A 22,234-nucleotide genomic window follows, 5' to 3' on the forward strand; every position below is an offset into this window, starting at 1 on the left:
AGGGAACAGTCCACAATCAGGATTTTGGTTCTGAAGCTCTCCCTCCTCCCTTGGCTCCATCAGGAACGGTTGGATTCATATTTAAGCACAAACCACTGGGCTGATAGAAGGAGATGCCCTTGTTCCCTTCTCCTCATGGCAACCCTTCCAGTCCTCAGAAGAAGCCTACTGAGTGACCACCAGATCCTACTGAATGGGATAACCTGGCAGGAAAGGGAATCCGTAAAAATCATGTGGAGGTGGCTTCTGCCAGTGGAACCCTTTCAGCCCAGAAAGGTGGATCCTGGATCTAACTGAAAAGTTTTAGCTCTTACCGTATGTACTCAACAAAAAGTCGACTTCATGTATAAGTCGAGGGCAGGTTTTCAGACCAAATTTATGGATTTTGACATGTCATGGAAAAGTCGAGGGTAAAACTTTAGAGGCTGAAACAAAGGATCTAAAGATAAGATGATGGAAAACAATGCTCAAAAACTTACAAAATTCCAGCAGGTGTGTGCTTATATTAAAGGCTGGATGGATAAGAGAATAGAGTCAGTGATTCCAGGAGACATTATGCTTTTGCCTTTCGCCAGGTGATGATTCCTTTTTAAAATAAGAGTCAAAATACAATACTTACATTGGCCTGTGGGTAAGTCCACTCAGTTTTTTTGGGTCAAATTTTTGGCAAAATTTCTAGACTTATACATGAGTATATACAGTAATTACTTTTTCCCTTGAAACTTTAATCTTTCAAACCACTCCAGAGAACATTGTACTACAAGTATATCTAGTGTTTCAGGGGAAGATGGAAGTTGAGGACTAAAGTGTGGGGTAGGTGAGTGAGGCTTCTCACTGCCAACATTACAATTCAGTTCCATGCACATGTACTCAAAAGTAAAGTAAAATAGAAGTAAGTTTAGAAGCAAAAGACTTCTTCCTTAGTCAAGTGTGCCTGGGGCCAGTGGCATCCCTAGGGTTGGTGTCACCTGGTGTGTCACCCCCACATTGATGTCCTCCATACAGTATCCTTATCAATATTGCTTTTTGGCAATAATGTTACTTGTAAATTATAATTCCCATATACCACTGAATATAATGCTAATAGTTGTGACATAAACAACTTGCAAAATTAAAATTATACCTTCAAATTACACTAGCATATGCACAACCTAAACATATTTACATATGTTTAGGTTGTGCATATGATATTGTAATTTGAAAGTATAATGCATAGTGAAGATTGGGTTAAAATGTGATGTTTTTAAAAGAAAATTTTAAATGAATATTTTTTTAAAAAATTGAAATTTGAATTTTAAAAAAATTCTGGGGCCTCTCCTTTCTCTCCCCACTGATCTTCACCACACTTCCACCATCTTTTAAAACATTTAAAGGGAAACAGATGAATTCCACAGCCCATTTCTGCCAAAAAGTAGATGTTTGAGGAGCAGTGGTGTCACCCGCCCTTAGGGTGTCACCTGGTGTGGTGTGCACCCCCCCACATCCCCATAGTGATGCCACTGCCAGGGATGCAGCCTTAAATGGGTTAGAGAGAAATGAATGGATCAGTGGGGTTACAATTCAAGGGCTGGTTTATATTTGAAGACACAGTCAGACCTCCACTTCTGCGGCTTTGACTTTTGCAAATTCTTTTATTCACAATTTTGATTAATATGTTCTCTCTAGGGATCTCTGGGTCCTCCAGTGTGATTCTATGGTCAAGGTCCACCAGAAGTCATGCTGGAGGACCTAGAGATTCCTAGAGAGAACACTTCTCTAGGAATCTGTAGGTCCTCTATTGCCAATCTACTGTATGTTCCTGCAGATGTTGACCACAAAATGCGATGGAAGAACTAGAGATTCCTAGAGAGGTTTCTCTAAGGTAAAAAAAAAAAAAGTAGTTTTTATAGATTCTGCACCCCTAACCCCAGCGAATGTGGGGGACCTACAATCCTTTGTTTCTGATATGATGCTCCTGTTATGTATCAGAATAAAGGATAATTTTTTTTGTTTTTGTTTATGAAATGGCAAATTGTCTTTATTCCAGTATCTTGTAAATATATCTGTACTAAGGTCTGTGGGATATGAAAATGTAATTGTCTTACAGGTTAATAAGTAGATGCTTAAATCACTTAAAACTTTATTTAGATCAATTGATGGCAGTTGCTTCTCCCATGACAAGAGCAATGTCAGCCTTCCAGATATGGTTGGACTAGTTCTAATTATCTATGACCAATGTCCATGTTGCCTAGGGCTGATGGGAACTGTAGCCCACCAATCTCTCTAGAGCAAGAGTAAGAAGCATGTACCGCTAGATATTGCACTGCAGATCCTCACTAGTGACTGTGCTGGCTGGGGCCGATGGAACTTGTAACATCTGCAGGATCCCTGTTCCCTAGCCCATTTCATGATATTTATATGCCTCAGCATAATCATTACTTTCCTGATCTGATCTTCTAGTACAGCTACATTTAAGAGGGAACATTTGAATGCCAAGGCCACACTTAGAAAACCATGTATAAGCCCCTAGGTTAGATCCAGAGTAATCTGCGGAGACCTACAGAAATCAACAAGACTTAAATTAGTCAGGACTACCTTATGTTTCACTGATTTCTGTAGGCACTCTGAAGAAGTCTGGATCAATTGATTTAAATGCCTTGGATCCTAACATTCTCATTTTGTGAACTTAAGCTCATATTTACTGGGTATGCTTCTGCTTTCCCTCTTTCCAGTTTGCTCTGTAGTCCCTGCATCACCCCAAATCATCTAGCACAGTGGTTCCCAACCTTCCTAATGCTGTGACCCTTTAATACAGCTCCTCATATTGTGGTGACCCTCAACTATACAATTATTTTTCATCGCTACATGCAAATATGTGTTTTCCAATGGTCTTAGGCGACCTCTGTGAAAGGGTCGTTCGACCCCCCAAAGGGGTCCTGACCCACAGGTTGGGAACCACTGATCTAGCAGGACTAGGGGGCATGGGAATCATGCATGGAAGAGGGAATCTGGTGGAGATTATCCCTTACAATGAAGAGAAGAGCAGCATTTAGCAACCAAGCTAATGAGTTTAAAAGCATTACCTTTCAATATATTAGGTACCACTCCCTTTGTATTTAACATCAGAAGTTAGAAGAGTGAGTCTTTTATCCAGTCCAGATGTAGTTGCTCATACAGGCATCTAAATTCAGTGACGGAGCTGTGAGTCTGGATTGTCAGTATCCAAAGATCTTGTAGCATCTTTGAAACTAACTGCGTGAAAGAAGATGCATGTGAGGAAGTAGACCAGGTCTAAGGTGCAACAAGATTCTTTTGCATACAGGCATTTAAATAGTTGCACTAGGAGGCAGATCTGCATCCAAATGATTCTTTGCAAGTAATGACATTGACATTAGGAATGCAAATTTGAAGGTCTGAGTCAGCTGTGCCCAAGCCAATGTAGTTTGCCATATTTTAATGGGGAGTGAATTAGGTCTGTCACAGTGTCACATGTGAGCACACTTGAGGAGAACTGGAATGGTCATAGGAGTTGCAGAAGAAACATGTTTACCTGATGACCTAACTCAAAATGCCTGTGATTGGACTTGAGACTGGGCCCCAATGGATACCACAGTTTTGGCTTCAGAGGATGTTGCTTTTGCATTCCAGCTTCAACTCTGCATTGCTGCCTTTTCAAACAAAAGGCCTTCCAGCCTTCATGCTGAAGTGGAGATGACCCATGTTCAAGTTTATAGTGAAAACATTGGACACAGTCACATGGTCCTGAGCTGGGCTGAGGGCCCAGGCCTTTAGAGAAACAGGTTGAAAACTTCCCCATTCCACCAAGATGGATACTTCTTTTGTTCCCTTTGACTAACAATAAGAGGCTTTGACCCTCTCTCTCTTTTCTTTCAAGGGGAGGGGAGGACTTGGCAGGGTAAGTGGCTGTTTTGGTCTTGGAGCTGCTTGTTGGCACAAGATGGCAAAAGAAAAAGACTTGCTCTTTTAGCTCTTAGTAAAAGGTCAGCCCCACTGGGAGGAGACCGCTGATGGAAAACAGTTCTGCAAGGGGAATTCTGCCCAGAGAATGCCTTGTAAATCCTTTTTGTAGGTGCATGTTCTAGAGCCTTTAATGCATAATCCCTTTTCAGAATCAGCTAGAGTAGCAACTTTATGATGCAGGATGGTGGCAAAAATTCAGCTTCTTTGAACACTCACTTGCATTGTTGTTGTGGTGTGCCTTCAAGTTGACTCTGATCTACAGCAACTCTATCCTAGGAGTTTTTTTGATAGGATTTACTCCAAGGAGATTTTCCATTGCCTTTCTCTAAGGCTAAGACTGTGACTTGCCCAAGATAACCCACCAGCATTCCATGAATAAATGAGGATTTGAACCCTGCTCTTGCAGAGTCCTAGTCCAACGTGCAAACCAGTACAGAATCACTGCATGTAGTTTGCTCATCATCCCCCCCTCTCTCTCCATTTCCTACATGCAGGGAAACATCTGCATATGGGAGGAATTTAAAAAAGACCTCAGCCCGCCCACTTGTAAACTGAAATGATATAATTGATAATGTTATTTTTCCAGTTTAGCTCTTCAGCAATGTGATGGAACAGAACTTTGTGTTGCTAATTACTGCCCCCCAGTGAAAATCAAGACTTTTCTGTTTCCTGGTTTTGTTTTTAAAAGTTGTCTCCAGTTTAAATCATTGCCTCCGCGTGAAACTATTATAGGGTTCTCCAACAATGAGGAAAAAAAAGAATTGCATCAATAGCTGGCTGTTTTCCACTCCAATGCTAGGTGGGTGGTGAGATCTGGGAATGGGGAGAAAAGATCATGGAGTCCCAATCTTAAAAGCAAAACAAATCAGCAGAACAAAAAACACAAGAAACACTGGTCTATGAGCTCCTATGAGGCCTAACATCTGGTTCGGCCATCCTTTTATACAACACTCAGGCTTAGTGAAAAGTGGCAAATAAGTACATTTTTTAATCCTTTCAAGGAAGGGTTACTGGAAAGTAGGCAGTCCAATCTTGATTAATGGCTGTGAGCAATGATTAATGTTAGATTATTTGGTCCTCAGCTGAAGGATGTGCTTTTTCCATATATGATCTCAGAGGGAAAGCAGCTGGAGTTGGTATCACAAAGTGGTCAAGACAAGAGGCTAGAATCCTATTCTTAGTCCTTATAGTAGACCCATTGAATCAATGGGATGTACCTACCTGTTGACTCACCATTCAACAGTTGATTCAATAGGTCTACTTTAGCTGGGACTAACCAATAGGATTCAGGCCACAGTGAGAGACGTGGGCAAGAAAATGCTTACTTCAACTCTCATTTCAGACAGCAACAATCAGAAAAGATACAAATATTTGGGGGCCCTATCCTACCACTGTAGTATGTGTGTGTGTATGTGTGGGGGGGCTTTCTATGTTTGGGCCACAGACTGCAAGTGAGGCATGGTATAATCTCAGGTTTGTCTTGTCTGCAATAAGAAGCTGATGATGACAATATAAACCTACAATTAAGTGTAGGGCATTCAACTGATGTACATTAATACACTGGAAGTATCATGTATTTCAAGTGGAACTTGCAACAAAATGCATCCTCACTTCTTAGCTGGAACCAGCTGTCCAGTTTTCCAGTAGTCATCCCCTAAGAGTTTACCTATGGCACCTTAGCCTGCATTTTCAATTTTACTGAGGTATGTGTGTGACAAATTTCTGTGGCCACTAAGCACCTTCACCTCCTCACTAAACCATTAGAAAAAACAGTAGACCTCTGTTGGTACTTAAATCCCCCCACCCCCACTATTGCAGTAGTGACTCCTTTCCCAATGGTTCTATTTTGAGTGTAAAGATGTCAAGCGCTTACCATCTGAGTTTGCTTAGATGTTAAATGCTTTGCAAGAGTTTAGAATGTGGAGCCTCATCAGTGGCCCAACCCAATCTATGGTTTAAATCCCTACTAGGGTGGACCCACTGAATCAATGGGAATTTGATAAATCAGCACTTATGTAATTTCCATTGATTCAAAAGGGTTACTTTAGTAGGAGCTAGCAAATGATTTAAGCCTCCATATTTAATTTTTATCACAATCGTCTATGGATTTCCCACTCTGACAAGATCTGTATCTTGCATGGCCACTTCAGCAATACAAAAAGAAGCAAAAACTCATTCCTCTCTAGAGACTTTATTGTTAAAGAGTTGGGATTCACCATCAAGTGCTCTGGGGAGAATAAAACAGAGCTCACACATTCCGTATACAACAGGATCCCATGATATGCAGGAGTTAAAATTCCATTTCAAACAATGCCTTTCTATACAGGCAGCTGAGCCATTAGTCCCCAGTGCCTATTCAGCATTAACAAGTAAGTAAGGTGACTTTCTAACTGGACCATCATCTTTTAGATTCCATAGAACCCTTTACATCTTAAGAAAGCATTGCGTGTCACTCCAAAGCTTACATACAGAATACCTTCACTTACAGCTGGTCCAAAGAAAACATTTTACCTTATTTTGAATTCCTTGATCTTTTGAGATCAACATGGCAAACACTATCTAAACATTTAGGTTTTTTTTTTTAATACAGCCAGTAACATTCAGAGAACTGATACAGTTGGAATCCCGTTTACAGTAGAAGCTGACACAAAGTTCACCCTCTACAGCACCACAAGAGTCCTGCTCAAAGCCAGAAGCTGGAACCTGTTACAGTCAGCGCTTGTTGCAAAAAGAAATTCACAGCTGGTGACGGTCAGAGTCTCCTCCATACATCTCATTAAACAAAGCCAGAATATAATCATATAGACTGTCGCTTGCTGTGCTGGCACAGTTGCAACAGGACAATCCGTCTCAAGCCCCCGGCCTTTCTCCCACCCTGGTATTCCCCTGAAATCTCCAAGAGGAATTATCCCACCCTCCCCGAACCCCACCCCCAGTTTCACCCTCACCCAGCCTCCCAAATGCCCCTAATCACCCAAATCACTCGCTGTCATAGCAGGAACTGTACATGCACACCACAAAGCAGCTACCATCTACAAAGGATTAGTTTTACTAGGGGCAGGGAGGAGGAAAGAGAAATGCAGCCCTTGGTTACAGAGGGATATATGCATGGACGTGGAGAGGATACAAAAGAAAAGCAATGCCAGATAAGGTAAAATGGAGGGTCAGTGTCTTTCAAAGTAAGAGTGGAACAGAGTTTGTCTTAACCCTGAGAAGCAACTAGAACCTTCTAGCGCATACTGAATGATGGGAGAACTGGGAAATGAGACCAACCAGACACAATGGGCATGAGGGTACAAAGGAATCGTGGTGGTGGTGGGGAGAACAACTCCTCTCATTTCAGGAGCACTATGTCAGCATGGCAGTAGCAATGCAAGTCCTTATAGGGGCTTGTGCGTCTCTCTTGTGAGGTTCTGCTTTTGGCTATGTACGCTCCAGAGGGGGACAAAGAGAGCTAGCAAGGCAATCCAAATGCACATCCAGGCTACTCCAAGAACTCCAGGCTGCTCAGAATTGAAGAGGGAGGAACAATGGTTAGTTATGATTTAGACAGAAAACAAAACCCAACGATAATCCAGACCTCTCTTGTTAAGAAAAACATAAGTGTGCAAAAGGGATAGAAGAGAAATTCAAAATAAGTGCTTGAGGGTCTAACAGTTTAGACAATTTATAGTACTCCACCCATACCTCTCTAGGTGCTGAGGGTCCCTAAAGTATCTGGAGGCTGACACTAGTTTTAGGTTATGGGAGAGAAGCGGACAGGGTTGGCGAAGGAGGTGTGTATGTGTTGGGTGAGAAGGTTGGGTCAGGGTGGGGGGAGTTAATGTTTGTTTTAAAATGAGTAAAATTGCATCCCATCTGGGCCTCCCTGGACGTTTAGTACCGTTAGGGGAGATCGTCACATGGCCCAGTGGCCGGAGTGCATTGTGGGATAGCAGAAGTCCTGTTCAGAGGTGGGAGGCGGTCTCGTCCCCTGGCCCAGCGCTCAGCAGGACACCTCCATGGTGGGGGCAGGTGGCTGAGGTGCCCCTGCCTCGCTGCTCTGGGACAGGGTGCGCGAGCGGGAGCGGTTCCTGTCCCCCGAGGCGGCACTGGACAGAGAGGCGGTGCGTGAGCGAGACAGGCGGGTCATGCAGGATGAAGCCACTGTGGGAAGGAGAAAAGAAGAAGAATCAGATAAACCTTCTTGTATGAGCAGATCTATATTCCACCCTCCAAAGTCTTGCTCAGAGGTGGGTAAAAGAGATGAGTGGCACTGCAAAGCGAGCAATGTCCCCAGACCCCCACTGAAGTGTTTAGGGAGAGCACACTTAAATGCAAAATAAGGGCCTGGAACTACAAGGGAATTGTTTAGGATTCCCAATTATTTATATTTTCAGGACTGAAGTTCCTTCAAATCCTCAGCCTCCTTGGATCTACCAAGCAAGTAAAGGAAACTGAGGATTGACTGGGGGTGAAGAGTGAAACCTCTCAGTAAAAGCCTACAGAGATCCTCTCAACAGAAGCTGAATGCAGAAGGGAAAGGATCAAGAAGTATGTTTCTAGTCCCCATGGATTGCAAATTTTAAAGGTATGTTTCTAGTCCCCATGGATTGCAAATTTTAAAGGCAATGCAAATTATTTTCATCAAGTTGAATAGTTGAAGTCATGCCACCTTCTCTGCAGTTGTCACTCATTCTCATCTTGCTTCAAAGCTTCTTCTTTTCAAAAAACACAAGATGCACCCCATTCTTCCCCATTCCCAAAATTTTGCAAAGTCACAACTCTTGGATTCAAGATGTGGGATGCAAATCTATCACCTGCACACAATTAGGACATTTCCATTAAATGTTAATAATGTGAGCAAACCCAGGCTTTCGATGGTGCTGAGCCAAGAGCTGTTAGCAGCCCTTGCATGATATCATACAAAGGCCCACAATCAGCCTTCTTGACTTAGGCACACAACTAAAATCCAAATAAAGCAGTTGCTGCTTTCTCATCATCACTGCAAACAGCTCAGTGTGTCCTAGTGAAAGGCTGCGCACACAGGAGTGAAAAAGTAATGGGAGAGGTGAGCAGACATGTTGAGGAAAGAGTGTGTCAAAGGATTATGGGTGATGGGGGGTATACCACAGAAGGTACCTGACCCCTGACTCAGTTTCTTGTCCAGTACATGAGGGACTGAAGAGAAACAGGAAAAAATACCTCAGTCTAGAGTGGTAGGGAATTTCTTGGGAATGAAAATTCCCCACTTTTCAAGGATTAGACCAAAGCTTTTGGAGGTTTTCAGACAACTTGATCAAAGAGGACTTCTTACACACAATTGGGAGAAGATGGAGGCTCAGGTAGGGAAGGGCAAAGGGTCAGAAAACTCTGCTACTGCAAGATATTTGGGGTGGTGATGGGGATTATACTAACTGGATTCAGGGCCTAACCAAAGTTAAGCAAATGATTACAATGGCCATTAGATCCCCCTCCTCCCCAAAAGCAAGAAGCAAGATGGCAGATGGCCTTAAACCTTTCAATAAAATTGGGCCTCATCAGTCATCTACTCTGACCAGATCTCCAGTGCCGGCTGTAGGTGGGTCTGGTAACCACAAGGATACAACTAGATTCATATTTAGAGATACATCTGTTCTGGAGTACATAAAATACACAGTTGAACTCTACCAATAATGCATGCCCTTGATGAGGTATAGAAGGGAACACAGGGTTTCAGAGGCAATACTCACTGTATCCCATGCCTTGCACAAAGTACTTGAAAGCCTCAGTCAGTTTACCAGGCTGAAAAATGGAAGAGAGAAAAGAACAAACAGAGAAAAACATCACAGGTGTTCATACATGGGGAATGCAGGAGGAGGAGGGGACGACAATAAAATCTGTCCAATTGTTTGTTCTGTTGTGCTAGTAAAGTTTTCCCCCCATTGTTTCCATGATAACTGCTCCCTCCCTACTTTTCCTTTAAATGTTTGGAATATTTGAAGGGGGAAAATACTCTTTAGAGAAGCAGCTGCAATGCAATAAATAAATGAATGAATAAATAAACAAATAACAACCATTTAATCCCAATTTACTCACATTTTAGAAGACAGACGATTCCCAGTCCCTCCTTCCCCTTTTATTTTGTGTTTTGAAAAACAAAACAAGCATTTCTATCTCCCAAAAATCAGATTATCTCTATTACTATTTTCTTTCCTAGAAACCGGCTACAGACCATCACTTTGAGGAGCATTGTTTCAATCAATCTTCAGGACTAGCAATTTGGCTGGGTGTGGGGGGGGGGGGGGGGAGGAGGGATAGCACGAAGGAATCCAGTGCCTCCCAAAATGGGTAGGGACCTATTGGAAATTGCAGACTATGCATTTACCATCTCTGACCTGGCAGAAGAAGTTATATATTAAGAAACATTTTTCTTTTTTTAAAAAAACCCAGAAAACATACAACTCAGTCCTGTCCAAACCTTCCTCCCAAACTTCAGATGATCTTACCTGGGTCAGCTGTGGCTGGCCTCCTGAATCTGCCATCTAAAAGACAGAAAGAGAAGTCAAAATGTGCAATACATGGCTATTCTCTCTCTCTCTGAGGAGTGCACCTGGCTTTATTTCTATATGGTGACCTGGAATGATGGTTTGCAAGAGAGCAGATACTTTTAACAAAAAAGGAAAGCTAAAGGGTGAAATTTGTATGTGCATACGAGAAAAGAAGGGAGGCAACGAGACAACAAAAATTTGGGGATGAAACCTGCTCCATTTTCAAGTACAAAGAAAATCTCTATCCACAACTTTCCATTCTCTCAAGAAAGGGTATCACTTACACACATTATCACTAATATGTAAAAAGGATACAAACCGAGCTCTAACAGGAAGGGGGTGACAGCAAATAATCTATTTAAACAAGCATTAGGGATCAGAAAGGTAAAGTTCTGGGGTCATCAGACCAAATCCAAAGCTGTTTGACAGTGATACAGGAGGGAGAAGACACAGATGCAAAAAATGATGCCCATGGATGGAATGAACAGGGAGCAGGGAGCTAGATGGGCATCTTATCTTCTTCTTCATGTAGCATGACTATTAAGAGGCACTGCATACCTTGAGGAAAGAAGTCTGGGTGGGATCCAATTTGGAATTACACTCCACCTGTTAGGAGAGAGAAGCAGACAGACTGTATGAGGATAAAGAGCAGATTTGTCATGAGAGCGGGTGTGTCTTAACTTCTATTGAACTTCAAAGTAAAGGACTGGTGGCCTAGCAGGACAGGGATCCCAGCTCTACAGGGCTTTTTTTCTTTTTAAGTGATAGGACCAGCACTTACCGCTGCATCTTCATGAGGGGCTTGGTCTCCAACCACCAACATCACAGGACACCTGCCAACATGAACAGGAAAAAAAGGAAACAGAAAGACAAAGCTGTCAACAGCCTTAGAATTATGTAGAAAATAGCCTCACTATTTGCTACATAACAAGATATCTGTCAGTTTATAACACAGTAAGCCATTATCAGGATCAACCAAAATAACCACCAATAATAGTAAGCAAATGTTCACAATCTCTAGAATTCTCTCTGAGGTAGACTTAAAACAAAAATGAGTGCCAAGCAGAGAAAAAACTGGCATGACCATTAAAACTGCAATTTACGTAGTGTGAACCCATTTCAAGATTGATAATAGATCCATTAGATGGGAGACATGGGATCCTTTCACACTACACAAGTAAAGCATTATGATTAAAGTTTAATTCCTATGGCTGCATTTTATGGAATCCAGGGATTTGCAGTTTGGTGAACCACTAGAACTCACTGGCTTAGAATTCTACATACCCCTTCCTAAACTGCAAATTGCCATGCCAGTTAAAGTGGAATATAGAGCTATAATTGTGTAGTGCAAAAAAGCACAATGTTGTAGAGGTTGCCAGAATAAAAACTAGCAAGGGCTCCTGTACCTTAATGGTTGTATAGAAGAAGAGCTTTCAACAGGGATTGCATCTTCTTACCTGGCTGTGTGACAAACTATGGGTGCTGAAGCCCCACTACAGAAAAACTCTCCACCAGTGAAGAAATAATTGCAGCAATAGGGGAAAAGGAGCTGCCTCCATGCCCCACTTCCCTGTTGTTCACTCCCCTTTAATGCTCGGGCTATAGTCCATGAATAGTTACAATACAGTAAATGTACGGTACAGGTTGAGTTTCTCTTATCTGAAATGCTTGGATGCAGAAGTGTTTTGGGTTATGAAGTTTTTCAAATTTTGGAATATTTGCATATACATAACGATATATCTTGGAGATGGGACCCAAGTTTAACCATGAAATTCACTTATGTTTCATATACACTTTACACACATAGCCTGAACGTAATTTTATACACAATATTTTTGATAATTTTGTGCATGAAACAATGTTTGTGTATACTGAACCATCAGAAAGCAAAGGTGTTACTGTTTCAGTCACTCATGTGGATAATTTTGGATTTTGGAATATTTTGGATTTTGGAATTCCAGGTAAGGGAAACTCAACCTGTATAGTTTTTTCAGGCGCCATGGTTTTCCTTGCTTAATTTTCCCAAGGAGCTGGGTGGAGGAGGAACAGGAAACATTAGCCATTAAGTATAAGGAAAGATAAACACCAGGAGGAGAAAGGCAGCTAGAGACTCCTTCCCTGCTGTTGTGTGATTATTTCTGACATTCTCTGCCTATCTGTGAGTGAGCCATTATAATTCACAACAAGATCTTCTTTCTCCCATTTCTCCTCTCATGAGGATCTGGCAAACCTAAGCCTGGTACGTGTTCATTCAGGCTTTTTAAGTGGTGGAGAACAAGGTGGTTTTTCTAGAATTCTCTTTGTAGATGGGGTTTGAAAAAGTCAGGACTGCTCTATCCTGCATACTTGCCTGAAAGGGGGACCTGGCAGCTATCCCACTTCTGCCTGATACATCAGCTGAGGCCCAGCCATTTTGCTGGAAGCACTTCCAGAGATTGCTTAGCAACCCCAGCATACTTTCAATACCCTGCTCCTGCAGGGTCAGCTCAACCCAGCTCAACAAGCACAATGCCTGGATGTCAAATTTGAAGAGGCAGAGTTTTGCTATGAAAAATCCACAGGGAAGGAACACAACTTGGAAAAACAGGGTCAAGAGAAAATCACAGCCAACACCTGTGCAGTAGCGGTACCTTCCTGTCATGCTATCCACTTACTGACTTGCCTTTGTTTGTTGTTGTGTGCCATCGAGTTGTTCCCAATTTATGGCAATCCTAAGATGAACCTTAGTGTTTTCTTGGCAAGATTTGTTCAGAGGGAGTTTGCCTTTGCCTGCCTGAGGCTGAGAGAGTATGCCAAGGTCCAAGGTCAACCAGTGGGTGCCCAAGCTCACCCAGTGGGATACCAGGGCCTAGCGGGGGTTTGGACCCTGGTCTACTGAGTTGTTGCCCAGTACTCAAACTACTACACCATATTGGCTTCACTTACTGACTAGGAAGCTGCAATTGGAAAGAGTATGAAGTGCTCCACATTTTGCTTAGAGAAACTGTATAGCATGAACTGTCCAAGTCCGCCCTAAACTTGGCAGCAGAACCAGGCTTACATCCAAGTCCTATCAAGATGAAAGCTTCCTTTTCCCTTTCCTCCAGATTCCAACAGTGTTGCTGGTGTGAACATGTGAAAGAATGTGCAGATGATTTTGTGTAACCTGTGGCCTTTCTAATATACATGCATACATGTATATCTGCCTAAGACTGGTTCCTGAAAGAAAGGAGTGTAGGAAACCCCTGGAAATCAGCAGAAAGTTATCAAGGGTATAACAAGCACAGCTAGCTCCCATGCAGGTCTTATGAGCAACAATTCAGGGAGATGGGTATGCTTAGCTTGGAAAGGAGAAGACCTAGGGTAGATTTACACTGGCTGGAATATGCCATGTTGTTCTTGGAGGATTCTGGCCCTGAAGCTTCCCTGAATTCCCCCCATTAGCTCTTCACTCTGGAGCAATGCCAGGGGACTGTCTACACATATGTCCTGCTGTGGTGAATGGTGCTACTGCCAATTGCTGCTCCAGAAATCAGAAATGCCCAGCATTGATCACATGGCTGGGCACCTCAGAGGAAATGATTGTTGCCCGCAATGCTGGGCGGCACAGCAGGACACATGTATAGACAGTCACCCTGTGTCTGTCTCGAGTGCTCTGGATTTTCCTGGAAAATCTTGAGCAAAAGGTAAGTCTTTTTCATCTATTTTAAAGTAGGGGTGGTCTAGATTTGGTGTGGAACTGACTTCACATTGCAAAGATAATCTGCACTTGAATCAGGGCTTTTGTCCTGTGTTGTAGGGACATTGCACCCTGAGGATTGGGGGTGGGGGGGACCAGTACATTTGTCCCCTGTAGACAAGTCCTGAGAGGTGACATGGTAGAGCCATTTTTAAATATCTGAAAGGATATCATGTAGAAAATGGAGTGAGCTTGTTTTTGTTGCTTTAAAGACTAAAACATGAACCAATGGATAATTATAAGAAAAGAAATTCCATCTAAACATTAGACAGGCCTTTCTTATTGTAAGAACTTTCTGGCAATAGAACAGACCACCAGTGGGGCAGGTGGACCTTCTGTCTTTGGAGATCTCCAAACAGAGGTTGAATGGGCACTTTTCAGGAGTGTTGTTGTTGGATATTCCTGTATGGCAGGGGGCTGGAATATATGGCCCTTGTGTCACATTCCAGCTCTTTAAGACTCTACAGTTTTATGAGTATTTCCCTCTTTAGCTGCCCCCCATATCTGTACAACAGTTTCTCCTCCCTGTTCCTGCTTGCTCATCCAGAAAGCTAGCAGGGAAATACATGATAGTAATGAGGGCTAGTGGAGGATTAGGGGATGGTGAGGCCCTGACAGCTGCCCAAGGAAGTTGATCCTTGACACCAGCCCTATAAGCAGGGATCAGTGAAAACAAAAATAAAAGCTCAGTAACAGCAACAGAAGGTTGTTTATATTCAGACATAACTTAAGAAATCTCTATTTTTAGTCTCCCTTTCTCACTATCTCCCAGTTCAGAGGATAACTTCTACCTCCCTTTTGCCACCTTAATGAGTTATTCACAAGGTCACACGTTTTATTTTGGATTAATTAATCATGTAAGCATGTCCCTGAGGTTTCAAGACTGTAAAAATTAGTTTGGAAAATAGAATGGGTTTCCAATTAATTAATCCAAAAGTAAGATTAATTACAACATGAAGCAAAGAAGGAAAAAAAGATTGGTGACACTAGTGTATTTTTAAAAGCTGCCATCCTCAGCTTTTCCTCCTGTGTATACATGCTTTCAAGTTGCTTGCCAACCTATGGCAAATTCATGGACTTCACAGGGTTTTCTTAGATAGGGGATACTCAAATATATTTTGCCAGTTCCTTCCTCTAACATATAGCCTACAAATCTTGTATTCACTGGCTGTCTCCCATCCAAGTACTAACGAAGCTGACTCTGCTTAGCTTCCTAGATCAGATGGAATCTGGTGCCTTTAGGGTGTTTAGGCATCCTGAACTACTTATTTTTACACCTACCTATCTACTAATAAATTTATGTAATGAATTGCATACTTTTTAACTAGTTCCTGTTCTTGTGCCTTTTAAACAACTTCCTCTGCAGACATAACCAGGTAGTAGTTTTCATCTCTGCACTGAAGCTTCACCTAAAGCATAACAAGCTGCTACGAAAGGCTGAAGAGCAGGCTAGACTGTTTTTCCTGGTCTTCTTGCAACTTTCTTTATGTTTGTTGTTGTTATGTGCCTTCAAGCCATTTCTGACTTATGGCGACCCTAAGGCAAACCTATCATGGGGTTTTCTTGGCAAGATTTGTTCAGAGGAGGTTTGCCACTGCTGTTCCCTGAAGCTGAGAACATGTGACCTGCCCAAGGTCACCCAGTAGGTTTCATGGCCAACCACGGAATCAAACCATGATCTCCAGACTCTCCAACACTCAACCCACTAAGCTGTACCTGATTCTCTGCACATCTTACTTAATTTTAGTCTGCAAGAGTAAGTAAGTATTACCTCCAGTAATTAACACACATTATATCACCTTCATTTTCAAGATGGAGAAGCCCTTTCACTGCTTTTATAACACCCCTTTTGGATCAGCACAAGAAAGCACCCAGTTTGCAGGAGAATTTAGAAACTCATCTAGAGAGTGTTGGTATCCATTTATTGGCAGGATTGCTGTGCTTTGACTCAATGAACAATGGACAGAGGATCCATAGGTGTAGCCTTGCCTAGCATGGAGAAAGAGTGATGGGGGAAAGCTTCCCTGTTGAGTATCCAACTTATTGGATTAAGGGTATGTGAGCTCTGCCCAAGAGAATGGGAGCAAGTGTCAGAAGAATAGGACAAATATGTGATCTCAACAGGAAGGCCAAATGGCTGGCTGAATGGGCACTCACTTGAAGCTGTGGTCTCCTCCTCGCTCCAAGGCCAGGTCTCTGCGGCTGTAAGAGGAAAAGAGGAGATTGGTAAGTAACTTTTTTCAGCGTCTTAAGCTCAGCTTTCTTTAAGCAACCAGCTCCTTGCATTCTTCCTGTTTGTCCCCATAAGAGAACCATAACTAGGCTCTCTATATAGTTACCCCTCTTGCTATCTAATCTAGCTAGACTTGCCAATGCCTGAAGTATGCCCTGCCAAATTTCTCCTCTCCACAAGTATTTTAAGGGCATAAAACCACTCCTCAAAGTCAGATGTTAACAATTTTACCTATTTCTAGGACTGTGTGTACCTGGCATTTCAATCTCTTCCCTGTAATACCCATTCCTGCAGAAAAACTATGCAGAGCTTGATTTTGCAACCTGCTAAAAATTATGGGTGTGAATTATCATTGAGATCCTGCATCAACTCTATGCAGTTCCATGTCTACCTCTGTGTATGTCTTTTTGGCAATGGCTGTAAGGGACTATCCTCTAGACATTTGTACCCCATTCAAAATCTCCCCCATCATACAGTTCTCAAGCTTCCTCTCAGGCAGTCAGGCATGTATTAAAGCACCATATAGCTTAATAGGGACGGTGCCATGATTGATTTACTTAGAATTACCATAACTGCCAACTGTCACCACCATCACCACCATTTTACAACAAGATTTAATGTGGCAGACATAAATTGAAAATAATACAAATGATCCAAGTGGTGACTTTTAAGTTGAATAATTGGTCATTCACTGATATACTTTTAGACATGTCTAGATATTTCCTAAACCTCAAGAGAAAAGCCTTTGAAATACTGAAGGTTGCATGGGAGACAATAACTATGATTTAATCAAACAAAATCTGCAACCTCCCCTGAATGACAGTTCTCCAAACAGTGCCATGAGAAATGCTAGAGCAGGGCTGAACTAATTCTGGCTCTCCTGATGTTGTTGGGATTACAACTCCCAGCATAACAAATCGTGAGGAATCATGGGAATTGCAGTACAACAACATCAGAGGTTTGCACATTTCCTATTATTGAGCTAGAGCAAGACATGAAGAATTAATTCATAGCCAGCATTCTTTTTGGACAGGATGCAGAGGGCTACTCTTTTGCCCTTGTACTCCAGCCAAAAATGTCCCACGTGCAGCAGCTGTTAAGCCCTGGGAGAGACTGCTGCAGCCTCTTCTTCAAACCAGAGGGAAGGGGGAGATGATCCAGACCATGAACATCCAGCTGCTCTAAGCTCTTGGAGGAAGGAAAAGGTGGGTACATGGTACATGCCATTTGAGAAAGGATCTTCATCCCCCCCCCCAACTGAACAGAGACCAACTGCTTTTCAATGGTTTGAAAGCAGCAGGGGCTCCTAAAGGGTTTGACACCTGTCAAGAGAACATGAAACTGCTGAAATTCGCTCTTCTACACAATCTTCAATGGTTTGTCGCAGTTTTCAATCTGGCAATCTTGGGCTGAAACAGACCAGTGGAAGGGATGGCTTGAAGCTGCCCCTTCTGAAGATGGATTGGGGCTGCAGTGAACATATCTTGTGGCCCCAATCTGCCTTTTCCCCAGCCAAAAAAGGAGTGACAAAGAGATGCTCCTTTTTGGCCAGCAAAAAGCTGGCCTTTTCCATCTTGCTGAGACTGGAAGCTGGCTTAAAGATACTCCAGTGGTGTATAAATCAAACACAAGCCTGGTGGTAGAGAGGTAAGATAATCAGAGCAACTTATAAATCATACTAGATAGAGTCCTGATAAGCTCACTCTCCCACTGTAGCTCAAGTAGCTGTATTGAATCAGACTCTTGCAACTTCCACCATGTAAAATTGGTGCTTTATAATAGTGCTACTGAACTTCCCTGAACCCACTCACTTGCGAGGCTGCTTGCTGGTCTCTTGCATGATCCCCATCCCATCCCTTCGTGCAGTCATTTTAGCTAAAGATGGATACTTCTGCTTCATTTCTGCATGGAGTTCTGTTGGACAGACAACCATTCCCAATGCAGAAATGCAATAGAACTACCTACCCTGAAAGGAGACTGTTGCACCTGTGCATGAGTCACACTGCTGTAGGATTTATTCCAGTCACAAGACTTGTGAAAAAAGGGAGCTATGCAGAAATAGAGACTGTGGTCTTTTCAGGGCAGCTAGTTCTTTCGCTTTGAAAATAAACTGTTAATTTAGAATACAAAGCTTCAGCTATTACATGTTCAGGAAATGCCTATGTTGGGTGGAAAGAGCACTCAAGTTATTTACATACGTATCCTTAATGTTTACATCCTCTGGATGCTGCCAACACTATGTCCACCACTCTGGCACAAAACTGTTCCATGGGATGAACCACTAGCAGAATGATTTAGAGAACTGTCCCAAACAGCAAAGAATTCTCAGGCATGGGTCTTTCCTGCTCTTTTATGTTTCAGTTTGCTTCCTGGTTCTGGTTCCATTTTGATGGCTGCCAACAGCTCAGCCACCATACACCCTCATCTTAGGTTGATGGCAAGCACTAATTCAGTGGTTCTCAAATGGTAGAGTGGGGCAGGGCCTCAGGGTGTGTGTGTGCAAGTTGTTCAAAGGAGGCATGAAACTCGGAGGCCCTGATCTCTCCTCCTTCATTTCCTACACTTTTTTATGTGTAAAATTTACACATCCTTTGAGATAAATATTGAATTTACTTTATTTTTTTAACTTGAACAATGTTATTTCCTTATAAATTGTTAAAATATGAATATGATAAATGAAAATATGCACACTAAATAAAGTTTTTTTTCATATACAGTTGGCCCTCTATATTTGTGGATTTGACTTTTGCAGCTTTGATTATTCACAGCTTTGATTAATGTGTTCTCTCTATCAAACTCAAGGCCTCCAGCATGACTCTATGGTTAACATCTACTACACCACACCACAGAGTTGTGGTAGGAGGTCTAGAGACTCCTATAGAAGTGTTCTCTGAAGTGAAAAAATGTGACTTTTTTAATGTGGAAGACCCACACCCTGTGTGGGGTGAGGTGGGGTGCATGCAACATCTGCAAAGGGGGCTGGTCCCAAGGGTAAAATGTTTGAGTACCACTGCACTAACCTGTTGTAACTGCTCCAGTAGAGTTGGATGTTCGGCAAATTGGTTGCATGACTCAAAGTATCCCGCTGCTGCTGCACAAGTTCAGTGTTCTTGGACAGTTCCTCCTGTGAATGAGCAGAGAAGGACCATTACTGAAGTATACTAACCATACTTTTAGTCCTGTTATACTTAATGTACTCTTTAATGCTACCAAGTTTTTCATCCAACCTCATTAGCTGTGCCTTAAAACCACCCTGAAATGCAAGGCTCTTTTTTTTGGCAGGGAACAGTGCTGATCTCTATGCTATGTAAACCTTTGCCTGCTGACTTCTGGAAATCCAGCTGAGGTTAAAATCCCAAGTAGAGATCAAGAGTCCCCCCATCTAGATCAGTGGACCTCCTTCAAACTAAAATTAAGTTTTCACAGAAATTCCAAGGATACTAAACAGCATCTCTCCTTCATATATATAAAACCCCCCATCTATCCTGATAAATCTGGACTGAATTGTCTGAGATGACTAATTGGACATCAAATGTCCAGTCAAATCAAATTCCTCCAGCCAAATTTCTCATTGTTTAGAGAAAGGAAAACTATCTTCATTAATTTTCATCAAATTTGTAAAACAAGCAGTGCCTGGGCCCTCGAGTTTAGCTGGTGATTGCTGAGATAACTGAAGTTGACAATGCAACAGGCCTGCTCCTCTTTTGGATATCTTCAGTCATGATTCAGAACATCCTTGAATGTTAATGTATTTGGCTCACTCACAACACTAGTTTCACTTAGCTATTGCAAGTTAGGCATTTCTAAGAAGGCTGTTTAAACCCAGTGCAGAAACTAGTACATCACAGCACTGGGAAGAATCTCTCACAACAACAACAACAACAACAACCATTGTCATCCTATTTCCTATCCTTTTCCTGAGACTGGTGTGTGTTTGCATTCAAGTCGCCTGTTGACTTACGGTGACCCCAAGAATTTCATAGGGTTTTCTGAGACAAGGAAAGCTCAGTGGTGGTTTTGCCAGTGCCTTCCTCTAAAATATAGCCTGTAACATCTGGTATTCATTGGTGGTCTCTCATCTGATTACTAACCAGGGCTGACCCTATTTAGCTTCCAAGATCAGATAGGATTTGGTACTTTAGGGTGTGTAGGCATCCTGAATTACTTGTTTTTGTATCTATCTACCTATTTACCTATTGACATGGAAATATAAATTATTTACGTAAAGAGTTGCATACTTTTTAACTAGTTACTGTTCCATGGTAGTTTCCCCAATGCAGGAAGTTTAGATTGCAAACTCCTTGGGCAGGAATCTGTTTATGAGGTTCTCTCTTATTTTGCCTTCTGTTTGATTTCTACCCCTTTGGTAATTATAACCAATCAATATAAATATAAATTAAAGCACATTATTATTTTTAAAAGTGAACAGAAAAAATAGACATTTGGCCCACAAAGTGTGATCTATGGCTTACACGTGCCTCATGCCTTTTATATCTTCCAAAAGCCAGAAATAAAAAAACAGAAGTGTGTATCTGCTCACTTCCAGTTTCAATGTCAGGGTTGTTTTTTTATCATTATTTTTATTTTTATTTGCTTTTGTGCATCTTTTGGTCCCAAAGTGAAGCATGGTGGGTTTGGAGGGGGGAAATTTGGCAGAACCAGCTCTCCCAAAATTGCATGCCAGGTCTATGCTGCTAAGGCAGGGAGGGTGGTTCTTCCCTTGTTCTGCTACCAAGTGATATGCACACTGATGATATTATGTAATTATGCTTATTATTAAAATAAATACATCAATGTAAATACATCCCACTATGAGAACCTATAGGCAACACCCTACTATTTTCAGTATGAAAGATGTATCATTACCACCCCATTGGCCACAAACATTATTACCCTCTTGCAGAATGAGCTTACCTGGCTAAAGAGATGTTGCAGAATCATCTCAGAGTTGGAAGATGTGAGGCCAGTCAGCTAAAGAGAAAAGCACAATGAGATCAGAGGGGATTCAAAATGGACACTCTTGTGAATGACTCAGATAGATGTCTGTATGAGGAGAATGGGGATTAGCTCATTCCCCCAGTAGTAAGGAAAATATTTTTGAGACTGTGGCCCTTATCCATAGTTTAGATTGTATTCCAAGCTCAGAGATGGCTTCAGAACATGCAAAGCACTGTATTGAGAGTTCTTCTGACCATGTGTAGAGTATCTTTTCTTCCATCGCTGAATTACTGGGAATCACCTCTCAAGATCCAGAAACTGTGAAGTTTAGCTTTCATGTGAGCTATTCTACAGCCTTTGGCCCTTTATATTTGGCCTTTTTAATACATTAGTTTGCCCTCACTATGGATGTATCTACACTGCAGAAATAAAGCAGTTTGATACCACTTTGTCATGACTCTATCCTGTGGAATCTTTTGGTGAGGTATTCAGCCTGATCTGTCAGAGAGCTCTGGTGCCTCACCAAACTACAAATCCCAAGATAGAGTCACGATAGCTGAAGTGGTGTTAAACTGCTTTATTTCTGCAGTGTGAATACATCCTATTTCACAAATCAGCCAGCAATTCAGAAAAAGGAATCCCAGCAGCCACAAACCTGATTAATTGAAAGGTACCACTTGCCCAGATTCTAAGCAGTTTAAATTTTGAGAAATATGCTAATTTATATTTTCATACATTTAAAACAATGAATAGATGGGGAGAATAGATGCACTGTAACATTTGATGAAACGTGTACTGATCTGTTCCATCCCAATACCCAGTTAAGTCTAAGGTGAAAACCAAAAAGAAAAGTAAGTTCTAATGGTGAAAGGATGC

The 22,234-nt window shown here is 42.0% G+C and overlaps 1 protein-coding gene across 5 annotated transcripts in view; it reads right to left on the reverse strand.

Moving 5' to 3' along the window:
* Positions 1 to 6,135: 6,135 nt before the first annotated feature.
* The window catches only part of NDRG2 (NDRG family member 2), a 46,346-nt gene continuing 30,247 nt past the window's right edge, over positions 6,136 to 22,234 (reverse strand). For 4 of the 5 annotated variants that reach the window (XM_089480509.1, XM_089480512.1, XM_089480510.1 and 1 more), the window contains 9 exons: positions 21,335 to 21,391; positions 19,441 to 19,544; positions 16,345 to 16,389; positions 11,251 to 11,302; positions 11,028 to 11,075; positions 10,428 to 10,463; positions 9,672 to 9,723; positions 9,087 to 9,120; positions 6,136 to 8,106 (listed from right to left, as the gene is read on the reverse strand). In XM_089480509.1, the coding sequence (XP_089336635.1) occupies positions 7,908 to 8,106; positions 9,087 to 9,120; positions 9,672 to 9,723; positions 10,428 to 10,463; positions 11,028 to 11,075; positions 11,251 to 11,302; positions 16,345 to 16,389; positions 19,441 to 19,544; positions 21,335 to 21,391 (627 nt within the window). In that variant the 3' untranslated portion in view covers positions 6,136 to 7,907. The remainder of the gene's footprint in view (positions 8,107 to 9,086; positions 9,121 to 9,671; positions 9,724 to 10,427; positions 10,464 to 11,027; positions 11,076 to 11,250; positions 11,303 to 16,344; positions 16,390 to 19,440; positions 19,545 to 21,334; positions 21,392 to 22,234) is intronic. The other variant, XM_089480511.1, reaches the window with a different exon arrangement.

This window comes from Sceloporus occidentalis, unplaced genomic scaffold (genome assembly GCF_023333645.1).
Source record: "Sceloporus occidentalis isolate IW3139 unplaced genomic scaffold, rSceOcc1.0.p SCAF_14, whole genome shotgun sequence".
Classification (NCBI taxonomy): Eukaryota; Metazoa; Chordata; class Lepidosauria; order Squamata; family Phrynosomatidae; genus Sceloporus; species Sceloporus occidentalis.